Source organism: Terrapene carolina, unplaced genomic scaffold (assembly GCF_002925995.2).
Source record: "Terrapene carolina triunguis isolate 2854851 unplaced genomic scaffold, T_m_triunguis-2.0 Scaffold436, whole genome shotgun sequence".
In the NCBI taxonomy this organism is placed as follows: Eukaryota; Metazoa; Chordata; order Testudines; family Emydidae; genus Terrapene; species Terrapene triunguis.
In genome coordinates, this window is record NW_020664787.1 from 483,539 (window position 1) to 503,156 (window position 19,618).

The 19,618-nt window shown below is 42.8% G+C and overlaps 1 protein-coding gene across 6 annotated transcripts in view; it reads right to left on the reverse strand.

Annotated features, from left to right (window-relative positions):
* RAP1GDS1 (Rap1 GTPase-GDP dissociation stimulator 1) overlaps positions 1–19,618 on the reverse strand; it is a 157,831-nt gene that overhangs the window by 54,735 nt on the left and 83,478 nt on the right. For 4 of the 6 annotated variants that reach the window (XM_024212836.3, XM_024212838.3, XM_024212837.3 and 1 more), the window contains exons 3-4: positions 12,389–12,511; positions 4,875–5,000 (exon numbers count right to left, since the gene is read on the reverse strand). In XM_024212836.3, the coding sequence (XP_024068604.3) occupies positions 4,875–5,000; positions 12,389–12,511 (249 nt within the window). Of the gene's footprint in view, positions 1–4,874; positions 5,001–12,327; positions 12,512–19,618 lie in introns of those variants that run through there. The other 2 variants (XM_029913067.1, XM_029913068.1) reach the window with 2 other exon arrangements.

The window sequence follows — 19,618 nt, forward strand, 5'->3', positions numbered from 1 at the left end:
CCCCGCTTTAAGGAGGGTCTGGAGACAGTTGTGGCAAGGGGATCACTTATGTTGTGTGATCACTGAGGATGGGGAAGGGGATAAAGAAGGCCCAGAGCTGATGCACAGACACAGGGGCTTTCTCATGGATATCCCTGTGCCTCAGTATCCGCTGGGTTCTAGAGCAGAAACCTAGCCCATGCCATGGTGGATGCCAACTGCTCCCCCTCCACATAGTCTCATTTAGAGAAAAAATGTGAGGAGATCGTTAGTTTTCCTTTATTTCCCACAGACCCCCAATCCCTGCCAGTATGCCCTGAATGTGGTGCTAGATATTACTGTGGTATCTCCAGGTGAATTCTCACTTGCACAAGGTCATACAAGAAGTCTAAGGCAAAGCAAAGTGCAGAACCCAGATTTTCTAGCTTCAAGTTCCCCGTACAACCACTATATCATACATGTTCAGGAGTATGTATACTTCTTAATGGATCATTGCCATGGGGAACGTTGATGAGTAACTCTCGTGTTTCTGCAAACTTTCATCTAGCAAAGCAAAACCAATAGTGAAATGATCTAACAGAAACAGACCAGTGACTCCACATTTCTTCTTTTTGTTAGGTATCCTATGCTGCCTGGAATTTTATATATATGATGCTTTGTCTATTTTTGACTTCCAAAGCTACTAAAAGAAACTGAAGAAAGTGTGCAGTAGCACAATCTGTAACTTAATACCATTGATTGCTAGAGTTAATGGTGGAAGATCACTTGTAGGTTCTGATCTATTCTTAGGTACCTCTCTGCACTGGCCAGGGAAATCATCTTTGCTCCTTTCTAGCATAAACTATGTTTAAGCATAGTTTGCTAAATAACATGCTTTTCCTGGGCAGTGCAGACAGGTGCATTCAAATCCAGGAGGGCAGCAAAAGAGAGTTTAGGACTTGCTTTGTAGAGAAAGCACTGTGAGGAATGAATTGTCAGGAGGATAGGTTTTGTGGTTTCAATTGATTAGGTGTAGAAATTTAGGGAAGTTAACTATAAACTAAAAACAATCTGAAAATAGTTACAGGTTAGAAGCATTAAATAACTGGATGAAGGCATGGGTATTAAGTGTTAGTAATATAGATCCGACAAAACGCTAGGTCTGAGTGAGAATATCATTTGGGCTAATTGGCTAGAGGTAGGCAGGTAGGTAGGTAGAGGTGTGTGCGTGAGAGAGAGACACACCACTCATCTCCCCATTTTATCTGTTTAGATTGTAAGCTTTTGGGGGCAGGGACCTGCCTTATAACTGTCTATACCTGTAAAGCATCTAGCACATTTATAGGCACTATAGAAATAAACAATAATGCAATTGTTTTAAAACTGCAGGACAGCACTGAATGGTTTACACACAGTGTATAGTAAACTTTAATTCCTCAAAAGCTCTCTGAAAACAAATAACCCTTTCTTTGATCTAAAAACTTTTGGCAGTCTCAGTTGTTCTTTCATCTCTGGATGCAAGAGGGAGAATGGAACTATTAAAAAAAAAAAAAAACCACAAAAAAAAATCCTCATCAGAACTGGCAAAGCTTTCTTCCTCTCCACTTTGTAGTTATCCCTGCTTGCTGCCCTGATGTTAGGAGAATTACATAAAGCAGATCTCCTCAGAGCCAATAACAATTACTTAAAAGGGACACTGTCCAGGCTGCTCGCTCCAAAACTTGACCTACTTTTCCCCCTTCTCTGTATTTGTAAAATGCATTTAATTCTCTCTCTGTGTTTTTTCTCAAACAAATGTTTCAATGTTCTTTTAAAGACTCAGCACTGACAAGCAACCCCATAGGAACAGTATGTGCCCATCTAAGGGAGGGAAAGGAATATCAGAAAGGAAACAAGTTTCAGTTTCACGCTTTCAATAAAGAGGCCAGATTGCCCCCCAAGATCTATTTACAGAAGTTACTCCTCCATCCCTTTAAGCACAGCTCTCACTCTTTGGTTTTAGAGAGGCACTAAACCTCTTCATCCACCAAGAACAAATGGTACATTAACTTTTCCGCAGCATCTCTCCATAGCTTGTCCAACCAGGACTTCTGTGGAAATGGTTCTGCCTTTATACAGATCCCCTGGGATCTACACATTCTGGAAAGTTGTAGCACCTCCTTTCCTCTGGAGGGGTAGGGGGGAAATGGGACCTTTCCTATGCCAATGGAAAAATGTGGGGAACTCTTCTCCTCAGGGCCCCTTTCTCTGGGCTTTTCCCACAGGAGTGTGCAACAAATTTTATTTTTTTAATGATGAAAATCCCTTGACAATTTCCTTCTAGAGCACCATGACTGCTTCCCCTCTAAAACACAGGGGACCTGAATCACTTTGTGCCATGCAAGCTGCAACTAAAGAGAACCTCTGAGCATAAATTGCAAACTCACCAGGGTGCACAGGGTTCACTGGTTTCAATTCAGTTCAATTCAACAGATGTATGTAGTGCTATGAATCTGTAGGAAGGGGCTTGATTTTGTATAATGGGCCTGTACAGTCCTCATTTGGGATGACTTGCAGATCTTACCCATAGCTTCACTCCTTGTGAGTGATGAGGGAACCCTGTAATCACAGTGTCTGGAGTTCACTTGCCATTACATGGAATTAGCTAGGAAAGTCACCAAAATTCAATTTGAAGATTAATACATGTAATACTCCTTTAGATTATTAAGTAGAGTTAAAGAGGTGCTACAACTTTCTAATACTGATTCCTTTTACCAAATGGGTAACAGCTATCTTTGTTTCAAATAAAAGGAAAAAGAACCACTTTGTCTGTGCACGATATACTTACAAATATTTGACAGCATATTCTGTCTTCATTACACCTTAGAACTCACTGTGAGAGAAAATAGTTTCCCAATATGAACAATTATGGTCATAAGGGAAAATATTTGTATCAAATGTTTATTGTGATGAACACAAAGTATTTGTCCTTAACTTAATATTCTACTGGTATATATAAACACAGAGACCTTAAAGGCTATGATAACACATATAAAATAAGTCGTGGCAGGATGGATGTGATAAATAAGCCCTGTAGTAGTCTAGTCTAATTTAATCAAAGATACTAAACTTGATTTACATGACATTTTATTACACTTTATTCATTGCTCTTCCCTGAGTACAAAGGCAAGACTGTTACAATCTATGGGAAAATAGCTATACTTGGTATACAGAACACATCACTGCCTACTGTAGATTTTACCAGTGCCAATTTTGCTCAACAAAAGAGCAACACAAAACTGTTAATAAAGACTCTCTATACTGAACAAATCCTGCAGACAATGCAAAATGTAGGGGCAGTTATACAGTACTTAACAGCATGGAACCATTTTGGTGTCCTAATTATTTTTCAAGCAGTAATGTACGGGGAACAAAGGTGACATGAATAGTCACATAGAGTCTATTCATATGAAATAAATCATCCATGGAGTGAGCTTTCTGATCACATTTGAGCCTGAAATGCAATTTGATAAATAAGTAAGATAACAGAAAGCTCAACAGTTTCTTGCTGAAGTTTCCACTGGGAAGCAGGTGTTCAGTTGATCAGTCAGCCTATAGAAAAGTCTAAACAAGGGAATGAAATATTATCATCTTCAAGCAGCAGATGTCTGTAAATGCAACTGCCAGATTGGCAAATCTGATTAACTTCATGGAGTTCACATATAAAGCAATGTACAGCAACATAAAATGTAAAATTCCAAACTAGCGTGAGAAACAAATGTAATGAAGAAGCTACTAATACAATCTAACTGAACAAACATTAGTCAGAATACCAGAGAGTTTAGTGAAGGTGACAAAAACCACAAAGAAAACTACATTATTGATACAAGCAATAAGGTACAATAATTCAAGCTAGTAAAATGCTTTCACGTTTTCATTTCACTTGCCATCTGCAGACATCCATAGCTTTCTAGTTATTCTGTATGAATAATTTCTATAATATAAACACATTCCCAAGGACTCTGCTTCTTCACTGTACTCTTCATGCAATAATAGTTTAAGTAGCTTATTCTCTCTTGATATATACTCATAGGATCTACAAACACTAGCAGGAGTCATTGCATTTATCAAAGGGGAGCCCAGGCACCTAAATATATCTAATCTCATGAAAAAAAAGTTATTAAACTAGTAGAATTTAATTTTCCATAATGATCAAAATATTTAAATTTAAGAAAGATGGAACTACATTTTCAAAACATTGCACCTGATTCGGTTGTGCAAATCCTGTAACCATGTACATAATTTGCAAATGAACTCACAATTACATTTCAGCCCAATAACATTTGGGAATGCAAAACCTATTGTGCCCACAAAAAAATGAAAAAGATGCGTGCATGGTCCTGGTACCATGGCCATCTATTTAAGAATGCAATAGCATTTGCAACATAATTAGGGCATACCTTTCATCCACATATGTAGTCTCCTCTTTAACTCACATCTTTTGTTGTTTGAGGCTTGGAGAGAAGTACATGTTGCCTTCCTACTCCTCCAATGTGGTCCAAAGGTGAGTACAATTTAAAATAATCCTAGTTTTGTGGTTATTCAAGTCTCAAATTGCATGCTTAGCATATGCTCTTAGAAAATCTCACCCATTATGTTAAAGAGAAAAAAAACTTCCTTTAGTCTCATGTCCGGAAATATTATGATATTGAAATGGTGTTTTTTTTTAACCAGTCTGTCACACAAGCAGAATACAGTTGTCACACCTATGATACATTTCAACTGTCCCATAAAATCAGAACAATTGGTGCAATAAACATAAAGCAAGAAAGGGGGGGAAATGACTCAGAGTTTATAACTGTATGACACAGTAAAAAACAAAACCAAAAACCCCAAACCACCATCAACAACAAAAAATGTTACATTTCCACACTTACGGCTATCATAGCATATATTGCCGAGGGCACGACCTGTCTGAAGCAACACTTCCTGGTCTTTGCAGTTTAAGAGCTGCACCAGTGGAGGGATCAACCCAGCATCCACACATGAGTTCCGCATAAATTCTGCAAACAACAGAGAGATATTTAATTAAAGTCGAGTTATATTGGTTTGATCTTTTCTAGTTAACATAAAAATCCGTCTTTGGCAAAAGGCTTTTCTTTCCAGATTATGCAGGCACTGCAGCTGCCTCACTCAATGAGAATAAATGTATGTCTGGAAAAACAATCCAGTTATCAAAAAGGATTCTAGACAAGATGGTCAACTTCAGAATTCTGGCTACGGTTTTTCCATTGCTCATTGATTCATCAGAAATCAAGTGTTTTAATTGAGTTTCATGGAAACTACTTTAACATTCTCCAAATAATCACTGAGCATGTTTTGAGAGTAATAAACACAAGGAAAAAAGAACAGAATATTGGCAACATTTGTTCTCCACGTTTGCAAATTAAACAAAATGTAAACTCCCTCTATTAAGCAGATTTAAGACTGCAGCATTCCTACTCCAAAATGAACAGCCGTATCTGTTTTACTAGATTATCTAAATTAAATATAAGCAGAAATGGAAGCTAAATTTCCAAGCACCTGAAAAGCGGTTGCTACAAAAGATAAATGCAGGGAACTAACACTGAGTAGCAAGCTGGGTACTGGATATCTCTACAGTAGGTCTAGGAAAGCAGGGGATTAGAGAAGCTTAAGAGGCCAAACTTTTCACAGTCCAAATGGCCCCACAATGGGGGGAAAACCAGATGATCCAACCAGTGACAGATTCTCTTACCCTGGTACCCCTTCTCCTGCCATGTCCCCTGCTCACAGGAGGCCAGACTATAATCTCATTTACACCACTGTAAATCAGGAGTAATTCCATTGGAGTCAATGGAATTACACTGATGTCAGTGAGATAAGAATTGGTCCTAGGAGTTGGGTTGCATAGGATACACACCCCATTTGCAGGGCTCCTGCAAATTCAGTTCCTTTCCTTGTACAACAGAACTACAATGGTTCTGCTTTCATGCAGGAGTCCCTGGCTAGACTGGGGTCTGGATTTACCTATAAACAACTGAGAAATGTATGCACCAGCTATCTATGTTTACTAATCTTGCAATATCTTTTTTTCCTACGAAAATGACATTAGTGCAGATTTAACCTGTCCTTATGTCCTTACAGACTTTGAGTGTCATGTATAGATAAACAGACTTGTATATGTCAGGTGGAAGACCAATGGCCAGCACAAAAAAACCCTAAAACACAATTTGTTAAAGTTGTAAATGAATGCTATGCTAAGATGAGTGCTAGGAGTCTAACGTCAGCACAGTGCACTGTCATGTACAGGATCCGAGATCACATCCGTCAGTCCCTTACAGTTATCTATCTTTTCTTGCTTTTGCTATTTCTCATGCCATTTTTATTCATTTCTCTTTTTTCCTCCTTCAGTCTCCCACTTTCATTTTCATCCCAGTTTTTCTTTATTGGGCCTATTATTTTCTTTCCCCTTCCTCTGCTTCTCCCTTGGGTAGATCCTCCCTCTCTCTTCTCCTTTCTATTATATACCCCCATCCTCTCTCCTTCTCAACTTCCCTCCCCCCACATCTGTTTTACCTCCACAAAACCAGTCACCATCTCCTCTCCACTGAAGGGCAGGTTTTCTCTCCTAGTTCCACACATTGTGTTTGGGGGTGGGAGGAATAGTATCTCATTCTTCACCCTTTCCTACAGAAGAGGAGTAGATTTTATTGTCACTCCCCACTCACGTGAGAAGGGAAGACAAGCAGAATTCAGGGCCCCCTAGCTGTAGTGAGGAATAGACTTCACTTCAACTGAACAGATGTAGTGAGGAGTGGGGTGGAAGGAGCTGCTGGGCAGGGAGCAGTACTGCTGGTGTGCAACCCCACTAGAAGATGAAGCAGGTCCCCTGGAGGCCTTCAATCACATTAAAATACCTAACAGCACAGGGCTGACGTGTTACATAGTTGACCAGAGACCTCTTACATCGACCTAATTATGTCGGCATACACATTACAGTCTTGTTCCCCCTGACGTTGGCTGTCTTGTCAATTTCACGGCTCCATGCTGGCTGCCCCCGGCTCCCAGCCAGGCTGCTGCCCAGAGGCTCCCCGCGCACAGAGGCAAGAAGCCCCAGGTGGCTACACCCCATTCCTGGCTGGGAGTGAGGAGGTGAGAGCCCATGGGGGCAGCTGGGGTCCTGGCGGGGAGCTGAGAGCCCCCACGCCACCTCTCTTCAGTTAGTGGAAGTGCTCCTGGTGAGGATGCACACCGCCAACAGAAGGAGGGTAGTATGGACATCGGCGGTGGCTGTAAGTTGACCTAACATAGGTCAACTTAGGTTTGTAGTGTAGACGGCCCCTGAGTATGAAGATCCCGGCAGTTGAAACCAAGCAGGTCAGCTTTATAGTTAGTATCTTCTAGGGAGGTAAGTGAGTACGGTTATTGTGCAATGCCCAATTCCACAAACCTTTCTGAAAAAATATTTTCAGTAAATTGCATCTTGAGGTAAAGCATAGCAGTTGTGAAATCCATAAGGAGTGCATACATGTGCCCCTTTGAAACACTGATTTTATGATTGCAGAGGAGGAGATCAAAAGCTCATTCTGGAGCTCTCATACCACAGTTGACTTTACTACTGAACAGGAAGAAAGAGCTCCCCTGGGAGCTCTAGTCATTGACCAGGACTCCACTGTGCTGGGCGCTGCACAAAAACACAAGACAAAAAGATGGTTCCTGCCCCTCAGAACTTAGAATCTAATATAAGACAAGAGACCACAGATGGATACAGACAGGTAGATGGAGAAGTACAAGGAAACAATGAGACAATATTGGTCAGCATGATATGAAGTGGTATCAGCACACCAGCATCTGAACTGCTGTCAAGTTTTTTGTAGGCATCACAGCAAAGGAGAGTTTTAAGGAGGGATTTGAAGGAGGATAATGAGGTAGCTTTGTAGATGTTTACGGGGACCTTCTCCCCAGTGTGAGCGGTAGAATAAGAGAGGGTATGAAAGTTCTTGATTGAAAATTTAATAAATGTCTGGCATCATAGGCTGATCAAAGGTGAGCTTTGACTGCTCAATAGCAAATGAGGGACAATACGTAGGAGGGAGGCTGAGTCTGAAGGTCCTTAAAAGTGAAGACAAGCAGCTTATGTTTGATAGGAAAGGGGTGACGTGGTCAAAGTGAGGGTCTAAGAGAATAGTTTTTGCAGCAGCATTCTGACTGGATATGAGTGGGGAAAGACTGTGATATGATGACAGCCTGGATAAGAGTTTTAGCTGTGTGGAAGGACAGGAGAGGCCATATCTTCGAGACATTATGCAGAAAGAAACAGCAAGACTTGGATACAGCCTGGATGTGAGGACCTAGAGAGAGGTACAAGTCAGAGATGACACCTGGGTTATGGGCCTGAGTCTGAGGCAGGATAGTGGTGTTGGAGAAAGCAGGTGATAGCCGGGGCTTGGTGGGAAAGATTAAGAGCTCTATTTTATCCAAGTTGATCTTGAGCTCATGGCAAGACATCCACAACAAGATGTCAGACGACAGGCTGAGATTTTAGCTTGGACAGGAGACAGGTCAGTCGCAGAGAGGCCGATCTGTGAGACATCAGCATAGAGCTGGTAGCTGAATTTGTGTTCGCAGATGAGACCACCCAGGGACAAGGTGCAGAGGGAGAAGAGTAGAGGGCCAAAGGCTGAGTCTTGTGGAACCCTCATAGAAAGCTGGAGGGGGGGGTTGAGGAGGATCCTCCAAAGGACACAATGAAGGAAAAATTAGAGAGATAAGAGAGTCCTGGAAACCAAGGAAGGACAAGAGCTCACGAAGAGCATGGCTGATGGCATCAAGGGTAACTGACAGGTCAAGGAGGGTGAAGACGGAGTTCTGGGCTTTGGCTAGAAAGAGGCCATTGGAGACTTTGGTGAGAGAGGTTTCAGTTGAACGCATGGGATGTAAGCAAACTGGAGAGGGTCTAGGACTGGGGGAGAGGACTCCAGACAGTGAATGTAAACTGTGAGTTCAATGAGCTTAGAGAAGAAAGGGAGGAAGGAGATGGAGCTGTAATTGTAGAGGCAAGTGAGGTTGAGAGTAGATGGGAGAACTAAAGCATGCTTGCATTGTGAGGGAAAAGAGCCAGAGGAGAATGAGAGAGTAAGGGATGGGATGTGAGTGGGATGAGAAAGATCAGGAGATGGGATGGGGTCAGTGGGCTCAATGGAGTATTTAGAGGAGAAAAGCAGATAAGAAACTTGTGTGTCTGTGACAGAGGAGAAAGAGGAGAGAGTTGTAGGAAAGAGGGAAAGGAAGGAAAATTGAGGCAGGGGGGAACTCATACTGTATTTTGTCAACTATTACACCACTATAAATTTTTCAGTTAACATATTAAAGGCAGAAAAGGTATGCAATAGGGTTTGGTGGATTTATCTATATGGTTTGGAACATTTTTATTTTGGGAAATAATTTTGCAATATAGTTAGATTGCTATATGCAGATTTTTGGAGGCTTAAACTATTTACAGATTAGGTAATATTTAGATAATTTTTCAATCTCTCAAGGTACAAAATAGGGTATATATTTGCCCTTTTTTAATGCGGTCTCTGAACCTTCAATGTCATATTAACACAAAGCAGCAGAAATTATAGGAATTACGGTTGTGGAGTTTAAAAGGATGGTATATACAGATTGTGACAAACTGGGGAAATGTTTGTATTATTTGAGTATTATGTATGACTCAGTTTCCTTGTTCAATTTTGTATTGATGCCTACCTGAATACATAGCGTTAACTCAAAGGAGGCTGTAAAGGGGTTGTTAGAGAACCCAGGAAAGGTAAAACAATGACAGGTAAAACAGCTTCTCAGGTACTCAGCTTCAACGGAGTTAAGATAACAATGACTGGGCCATCAGTTGGGGAAAGAAATTACTTTCCTGGCTCCAGCCAAGCTAGAATATTCTACTACTCCCAAGGCTAAGCCTAGGATCATTGGGCACCACACAGCTCAAAGACCCTAGAAAAGGGGAGGGTTTTTTTGTGTGAGCTGAGAGACCAGGATGCATCAGTGAAAAGGCTGACAGTCAGACAGACACAGAGATAGGAAGCCCAATGCTTCATTACAGGTTGTTTCTGCATGCCAGAGAGGTGAGTTAGCCAAGATGAGGAGAAACTTATCAAGGTGTAAGTAGTATGCATGTGAGTAGGCCTTTCATTGTGTTTGGGGGGTTGTTTGTTTTGCTCTACCTGCTTGGCAGGTTTGAGTGATGAGTAAATCATGTTTTGTTTTGAAGAGGCTGTATCACTGCAAACACACCTGTCACGGGCTCTAGGAGAAAAAGGGCTTGCAGGTTCCAAATGCAAATAGTCATGGTTTCCTGGTCTAAGTGTGGGCGAATTGCAGAATTCAATCCCAGGAGAGGTAGCGGCCCAAGGCCTGACATCTGTCGAGGTGCATTCAGTGAGACCCTGAGAAGGGGCAGCAGTAACTGTGATACAGATTGTAACTGGTATATATCCAGATAACAACAGCATGCTTAGAATATATTAGATCTAATTGACAGCTTTAATAAAATAAATTGGGAAAATTTGATTGTATACAGCACATTTTTTTCTAAATGGAATTTTAACTGAGCTGAAAATAACTTAAATGTTTGGGATTACATATACCACAGAAAATGTAACAATTTGGTTAAACTTGCTATGGATCCTGACATTAGTCAAATACAATAAAGAGTGACTTGGACAGATGACAGCTTCATCTTTCCATATGGAGAAAAGCAAACTTTGAGCCAGATTTATTTTATTTCTCTTCCAAAGTATAAACATTAAAAGAATGCTAACCATTACAATGCAATTTGGGCAAAACAAGCAAATCAACAACCTGTCTCCACACAAGAAACCAGTTCATCAAATTGTTAATTCCCCACTGAGCTCCAGAAAAAGCTGGATCTGAAAGAGCCTATCATCTACTAGAAGTCTTCTTCTAGCCTCACACATCAGATCCGGTCACGGGGAAGCTATGCAGGGACTGGGACTGCTGACTCCTTCAGTACCTGGATTAAATGTATCCAGATAGGGCCACTGCCAATCTTTACCTATTCCCCTGGTCCCACCACCATCCATGATCCAACTCAGAGGGTAGAGAATGGACTGTGTTGAGTCAGCTCCCTGCAGCAACTTCCCTTCCAAAGGAAAAATAGAAGAGGGAGATGGACTCACAATCCAGTGTTTTCCCTAAAGAGGAATCTGTGTGAGAGATCTGCAGAAGGAAAATCAGCTGCCAGGACCCCATGTGGGCAGCAAATGAGAAACATCCTTCCCTCCTCTACTCAGCCCCCTCCGAAGGATGGGATGATTTGCAGTCTATAGCTTCTCACCAGTGAACCTCCTTGGATGGGAGTAGAGCAATTCAGGGGCTGAGAGAGGTCAATTGCATCTCCTTTTCTATTCCTTCTAGAGAGTCCTGGCAGTGGCTCCTGCCTGCAGATCTCCAGCACTCACTCCACTTCCTCCCCAGCTGAGGGAGTCCACAGGGTTACACAGAGCAAGGTGCCTTGTCCATCCAGATGCATATATTTGTATTTAAATAACAATATAAAATTCTATAATGGCCTGGCTAAATAATGTGCTTGAGTATTATGTATGACTCAGTTTCGTAGATCTGTCACTTCTTGCACCATCTTTGATACAAAAAATCATTATAAAAAGTTTCCCATGCGTACACTACAAATCGAACAGCACTGAGTTTAAGTGGGGCTGAAAGAATGTGGGGGGGCTTGCATGGGCCCTCTGCTCTGGATCAATTTCAACCATGTTGGAATGTTTAGAGCCCATGAACTATTCTTTTTAAAGAAAAAATAATTTTAGAAGAATTTCTAGATTATTTTTTAAATATATATATGTTGTATGGCACCTACCACAAAGATCTCTGATCCTGAGTAAGGGCCTTTGGCTGCTACTGTAGCACAAATAATTATCTCTATTTTCAGACTGATCCTACTATTTTGTCACAGGGCCTGACAGGGGTAATAATGTTGTCGCTGGTCCCAGCCCTAAGAGGTAATTCGGTTGTCCATTTACCACACTTGTACAATCTATTGTGGTAACTGTGTACACAAACATTTCTGTACATGCATTCCTGAAAATCTTTAAAAGCCTTAATATTTTTTTTTGCTTAACAAAAATACACAATAGATTTTTAAAAATTACATATAGCACAAAAGTAAAGACTGAAAACAAATGCTGTTCTGATGTATTATCAAGGGGATAAATGCACTCTAAACAAATCTAGTGGCAACAAAATATTGACAAGACAAAAACAGAAAGGGTGAAAGAGAGACAGATGAAAAATCTCTAATCTACAAAATGAAAACATAAATGAAATAAAACATACTGACAAGTGAGGTGCAAAACTGAAGATGTTCCAGCAGAAAAGTTCTTGTGGAAAACCTCACCATTTTTGGCTACTTCTGCTATGATGTTAGCTACTTTTGCCGTGCAGGAAGACTGTGGAGTCAACAGACTTGCAAACACCTGAAGAATCCCACTTTTTTGGATTTTTTCGCTTGTCTCGGTATCTGAAAAACACATCAAAACAAAAAAAATCACTTGCATAATAATTTACAGCCTCTTTTTTTAAAAAAGAGGGGAGAGTAAATTTTGAAAATGTGCAAGCATAAAAATTTAACTTAAATCTAGACCTTGCTTAAAGGTAAGTCTCATGGCAACTACTGTGCTATATACAAGGCAGAGGTTGATGTTTCAGTATTCATCTAACAGTGTTTCTCTAATACAACGTTTCAAAGCACTTAATATCAGTTAATCCTTACAAGGCAACTATGTGGTAACTAAAAATGTAGGATTATCCTCATTTTACAAACAGCTGGGGAAACTAATGCAGAGAGCGATAAGAAAATCCTGATGAACGTTTAAGGGACCAAAAGGTCTGTGGTAGTCCAACATCAACAGGCAGGTCTACACTACGAGTTAAGTCGATCTAGCTTATGTCGCTATAGGGTGTGAAAAAGACACCCCCTGGAGCAACACAAGTTACAGCGACCCAAGCGCTGTCCACACCAGCACTATGTCAACAGCAGATGCTCTCCCGCTGACATAGCTTCCGCCTCCTGCAGAGGTGGAGTATTATGCCAACGGAAGAGCACTCTCCCATTGTCACAGAGCATCTTCACCAGCCGCACTACAGCTGCATCAGCGCAGCTGTGCTGATGTAGCGCTTCTATTATAGACTGCTCTATGTGACAGTAAACAGGTGGTACACTGAGCTGACCAATCATGGGGCAGGTCCACTTAGTACAGAAATAGAGGTGGAGGAGATGCATTCCTCTTGGGCCAGCAGAGAGCTATGTAGGCAGTGCACAAGTCTGAGAGTGTGGGGAAAGGAGACAGAGAGTTATGCACTCCTTGGTTTCCCACTCTCCATACACACTGGTGTGCTGGGAATTACTGTGCTAAGGCAGCAGTAACACCTCTTCAGCTCCAGTGGCAGGGACAGAAGAAGTGAAACTGGGTTCTCTATGCTGAGTTGGGGATAAAGTGTTTCAAGGGGAACTCCCTACCCCTTCCTTCCAGTTGTCGAGGGACATCTGTATACTGACACGGCCCACTCTCCATCCTTGGATTATAACCTACTTATAGAACTGAAAAACAACAGTAATTCTCATAGGGATTAAAGCAAGAGGTACTACATACTAAGTATGTGTATTTTTTCTACTGTCAAATGTTTTTACATTTCAGATTAACATGAGTGCAATATACATATGATTAGATGGCAATTGTTATTTTGTCATTTTATAAATGCAATGGGACTTCTGTTGTATTTGATCATTCATGCTAAAAGTTACTGCATTCTCTAAGAATGTCAGATCAGATACAGTAATTGATGTTCTTGTGCAAAGCAGAACAAATCCATCTGAACTCAATCTGCTGTTTTAAATCTCTCCCTCTCTCATGGGTGTCTTGCAAATACTACAAGATATGCAACCACAGGTGCAGCTTCTAGCTTTCCCCAAGGGTGCTCAACCCCCGCTCAGCCCCAGGCCCTGCCCCCACTTCATCCCTTCCTCCGCCCCGCCTCTTCCCAGCCAGTTCCACCCCTCCCCCAAGCACCCACCAGCAGCCAAGCTCCCCCCAGTGCCTCCCGCCCACTGGCAGCCCCGCCGATCAACTCCTCCCCTTCCTCCCAGCGCCTCCTGCACACTGCAAAACAGCTGATCTGTGGTGGGCGGGATGCGCTGGGAGGGAGGGGGAGGAGTTGATCGGCGGGGCTGCCAGTGGGCGGGAGGCACTGGGGGGAGCTTGGCTGCTGGTGGGTGCTAAACACCCACTAATTTTTTTCCCTGGGTGCTCCAGGGCTGGAGTACCCATGGAATCAGCGCCTATGTATGCAACATTCTCACATTGCTTCAAAATAGACCCCTGAACTTGTCAGTAACAGGGGAAACTGGAAGTTGGATATGAGGTATAAACCACTCTTGTTACTAAGGGCACGTCTACACTGTAATTGAAGGTGTGACTACAGCACATGTAGACATACCCAAGCTAGCTTTAATCTAACTAGCATGACTAAAATTAGCAGTGAAGCTGTGGTATCACAAGTAGCTACCTGAGTAAATAGCAGGGCACCAGGTAGGCATGCACCGTCCGTGCTGAAACCTGTGGTGCCACATCTTCACTGCTATTGGTACACTGAGCTAACTAAATTAAAGCTAGCTCAGGTATGCCTACACAGGCTGCAATCACACACCCTGAATGCAGTGTAAACATACTTCGAGTATAGGACACTTAGTTGAGGAGAGAATTAACTAAACACCATCAGTTGCAATTCTCCCCCCACCCCCCATCACCCTCCACAGTGGCTGCTGCAAGTAAAGCCATGGAAGAGATCCTAAATAAGTGAGGCAGGATAGAAATAATAACAACAACTGTACTCTGCTTTTACATAGTGCCTTCCAAATCAGGATCTCAGATTGATGGGTGGTATTATCCTTAGATAGGGAAAGTGAGGGCCATGAATCTTAAGTAGAGCTGGTCAGAAAACAAGTCAAATTTTTCATGAAAACTTTGGGCTTTTCCCCCCCCAAACCAAAAGGTGCTCCACAGACCATAAATTGGTAACCTCTTGGTTACAGAACGTGGCTGGGAAAGAAAAACCTTGGGTTTGAATTTTGTCTCTGTCACTGACATGCTATGTATGATATTGGAGAATGTGAGGCAAAGAGTGACTTCTCATCTATAAAATGGTGATAACATCTGATTATTACTGAACAGGGATTAATTAACTAATATGTATACAGCACTTTCAGCAGCAACACATGACATAAGTGCTAATTATTATTAATCTATTTACAGGCTTACACGTTAGTTGTGAGTTTTCAGATATGCTGAGGAACCTTATGTCATCACAAGGGAATGTTAATGATCCATTTGGAAGATGTTACAAACAGACCAATTCTGCACACACTTTGCAGGTAAGTTCTTGAACGGATGCACGGATGCAAGAGATGACACACACACACACCACACACACATGATAAAAGGAGTTCCAGATAGTAGTTTCATTTGTATCCATGGGATAACAGACCCATTTGATTTCAGCTGCTAAAGTACAGTAAAACATATCTGGAAATGTGGAGTTCTACTGATCTGTACAATGTGAGCCACAATTAGTAGGCAGGAGGCACTAATGTGGTTTCACCTGACACATTGCTGAGATCTACAGTATCCAGTCTTATTTTTATGGCCTTCCGTTTGATGGACTCGTTACTGTGCAATGCATAAATTACATAAATAGAATAAAATACGTCCTGCGACCTGCAAGAAGTGGGGGAAATAAAATTAAATGGTGCTCCAGGCAAGTTGTGTGCAGCAAATACGCTCTGATTTTTTTGATTGAGATAAGCAAGTGAGTGCCAATAAAAATACACTCCTCAGCTTACTAGACTTCTGCTGGAAATCTGAATATCAGCTGCAGAGAATGCAAACAGAACTAGCACATTGGTCCTTCTCTTGCTATGGAGCATTATTGAAGCCACCACTGCATCTCCTCCCCCTTTCAAAAACAAAAAACACCAAACAAAATGCCTTCATCCCCCCGCCCCCCCGCCCGACATGCACTGGCTCCCATGACCCAGGTAAAGTACTGACACTAGGATTTCTCAAGCACAAAGGCAACAGTAGGAGCTAGTTACCATGCCCAGAAGCACTTCCAAGCTATCAGGAGGCATGGCCATGCCTACCATTCCACCCCAACTTGCTAGTACCTGACAGCAAGTGCTGTGGAAAATGCATGCTCTACTTTCACCACCAAGCGGAAGGAAGGCTATACAACACACACGACTTACACCACTCCCTGTGGCACTCGGCCTGCAGCTGCCCTGTGCATATAGAAAGCCACAGAGCATCTCCACTCATCCACTGCAGCTCTGAGCAGACCCCACCCTCAGTGCTCCTCATAATTTAGCCCATTGTGCAGAGTATATCAACTCATCTGAAGACAAGTAGAGTTCACTGTATTGGGACAGTATACTTTAAGCAGAAAACATATTGATCTAGAAAAAAGGCAGACATGTTTATTGTGCACCCCCTGTATAAGGAGTCCCCAAATGGTAGGTACTAGTCAAATGCACATCACTGCAGCATCACGCACATACCTCTAGAGTAAAGAGTCCTTTTTGCACCTTCATAATAAGCTCAGTTTTTCAGAGGTTTAGAGTTCATCAGGTTCACGTTCTAATATAAACATTTAGGGGAAACTATCAATGGACTGTGGCAAGGGACTAATTTTTAAATTGCTTTCTTAAAACATTTGGAATTGGATAGATACTTCAGCTGTTAAAAAAATAACAACTTTTGGTAGGGCTTTGAAATACTATCGGAGATAGTCTGACCTCACGTAAAAAGATGGTTTATTTATAACCCTGAAAATGACTGGTTATTTCTAGTACTCCTACTCCAGGCTTTACTATTCCTTTTGTTATTAAGAAAGAAGGATTTAGCCACATGCAAGTTACAACATGGTCCTGACAGAGAGAAGCCAGGAGGTGCCAATGGAGAAGGTCTCCGATCAGCCCTTACTTGTCTGCTGGGCAAGCTGCCCCACCTCAGAAGAGGCAGCAGCTGGTGGGGGAACGGGCTGTAAATGGCTGTGGGAGAAAGAGACAAGAAGGGCTTTTTTGAAGGGTGGCTTTAGATCGGGGTGGGCAAACTTTTTGGCCCGAGGGCCACATCTGGGTATGGAAATTTTATGGCGGGCCATGAATGCTCACAGTTCCTGGCCAATGGGAGTTGCGGGGGCGGCGCTTGGGGCAGGGACAGCGTGCGGAGCCCCCTGGCTGCCCCTACACATAGGAGCCGGAGTGGGGATATGCCGCTGCTTCCAGGAGCCATGCAGAGCCATGGCACTTGCAGAGCAGGGCAAGCCCCGGACCCTGCTCCCCGTCAGGAGCTCGAGGGCCAGATTAAGATGTCTGACGGGCCGGATGAGGCCCCCAGGCCGTAGTTTGCCCACCCCTGCTTTAGATGCAAGTGTTGGACAGGAGGAGCTGTTAGAGAGGGGAGGAAATATTTGTGAGGCAGCGCTTCAAGGAGGCAAGTAGCTCACGGCTTAACTTTCGAAGAGTGTGTTAAGATTCTTATTATTGGTTGTGTTGTAGGCCCTGCCTAGCCTGTGGGCTGCACTGTAACTTTGGTCTGAGCTGTGGAGGACTGCAGATGCAGGCAGAATTAAAAAAAATCAACATATATAGTTTTCCTTTTCTCTTGGGTTTCCCTCTAATAACCAGAGGCTGATGTGGTGAGGGCTAGGGACCTCAAAAATCATGGACTAGACGATGAGTCTCACCAACCGAATCGATGCCCTATGGCCTCCCAAGATTGATATGGCAGCAGACTTCTTCAGAAGAGGGGAAGAGAGTCAGAGGTGATGAATGACATCTGAGAGCCCTGGAAGGATAAGTTGGATTACTTTATTTGTTCTGGGGTCATATAGCATATTACATGCATTTATGTAGTGGTACTGCCAAGGTGATTTTAAACACTGCTACTGGTGTGGGGTTTTTTCTCTTGCAGAGTCTCAGCCTTTGGGAAATGATGCCCCCGCAGCTAGCGGAGGCTGATGTCCCCACAGGGCCATGCAGAGTAAGGGCTTGTCTTCACTACCGGGGTAAGTCAACCTAAGTTACTCTACTCCAGCTACGTTATTCATGTAGCTGGAGTCAACGTAGCTTGGGTTGACTTACCACGGTGTCTTCATTGCGCTACGTCGATGGGAGATGCTCTCCGTTCGAATTCCTTTACTCTTCTCGGAGAGGTGGAGCCCCGGGGTCAACCGGAGTGCACTCTGCCGTTGATTTAGCGGGTCTTCACTAGACCCGCTAAATCGACCCCTGCTGCACCTATTCCAGCAGCATCGATCTCTCCAAGTGAAGACCAGCCCTAAGAAGAAGATTTCATATTATTTGAGAACTGTAAAAATGTTAACAGTTTAAACATGTAAAACTGTGTAATAACCTCACACTTTCCTATTTGTTCCTTTGGCAGGCATTGGAGAAGACCAGCCTGGTTTTCTGTGTTGAAGCAATGGTGGGGGTATTATTATTTGGTTACGGTGAAAGAGTGTATGGAGAAAAAGGGTACTATCCCTTTAAGGGACAGGCTATTGCTTGCCACCTGGGAATAATCCAGGAGGCCCTGTCCTGCCCTGGGGGATGAGTTATATAAACAGAAACAGAAAACAGAGCAAGGGAAAGAGAGAAGCAGAAGTCAGGCTGGCTGCAGTTGCTCTCTCAGACACCAGGAGACAAGCCTAAATTGTCTTAGAGACTTGGGTGTGGACTGTAAGTTTGGAAGGCTTGAACCCTGGGCGTGATGAACTATCGTAATGATTCTTGGCCTGAAACCTTATTAAAAGGGGACATGGCATCTGGTTATTCTGCGTTGTCTTCTCCTTGCCTTGGGCTGTTAAAATGGAATCTACTGCTGCTCCACTTAGAGAAATTAAGGTGGGGTGGACGTGCAGTGCCACATTGGGCCACAAGGGGGTGCTCAGAAACTGCCTGCACCTTTACAAATACGTGCTAGGCACTTTCCAAACTTGTTGTTATTTAATGTTTTTGGTGTAAAATTTTATTAAGGCTCTATTGCATTACAATGTACTACCTCTGGCAGAGCCAAAACCCAGCTGGATCACATTCCTGCTGCTCTTAGGTCTGCTGGGGAAAGGAGAACTGGGCAGAGCCAACACCAGGCTCTTCGTATTCTCAGGCAAATCTGAGGAAGAGGGAGATCCTGCAGGGCCAGTGCTAGACATTTTTAACCATCTTGCCTAAACCACATAGATAATTCCCTTCACACTATTTAACTATGGCTTTACAAATCTGACATGGTGGCCAGTCTGGCATTCCAAAGCCACTCTGCAAAATCCCTTTGCTGTAAAGGGACTTGAGAAGCTTTCTTTGAAGGCCTAATTTTCAGCCTGCATGCATGCACTATATGCATAGTGCTTCTGAAGACTGACACCAATCGCTGAGTGCAGAAAAACGCATATCTATTGTTACCACTGTGTACATGCAACAGTTTCTTTGAAAATCGGGCCCATTGCAGGCAACATAGTGTTATGAGCTGGGTGAAATGTTGTTATGGGTTGAGTTAAAACCTCATGGAGATTG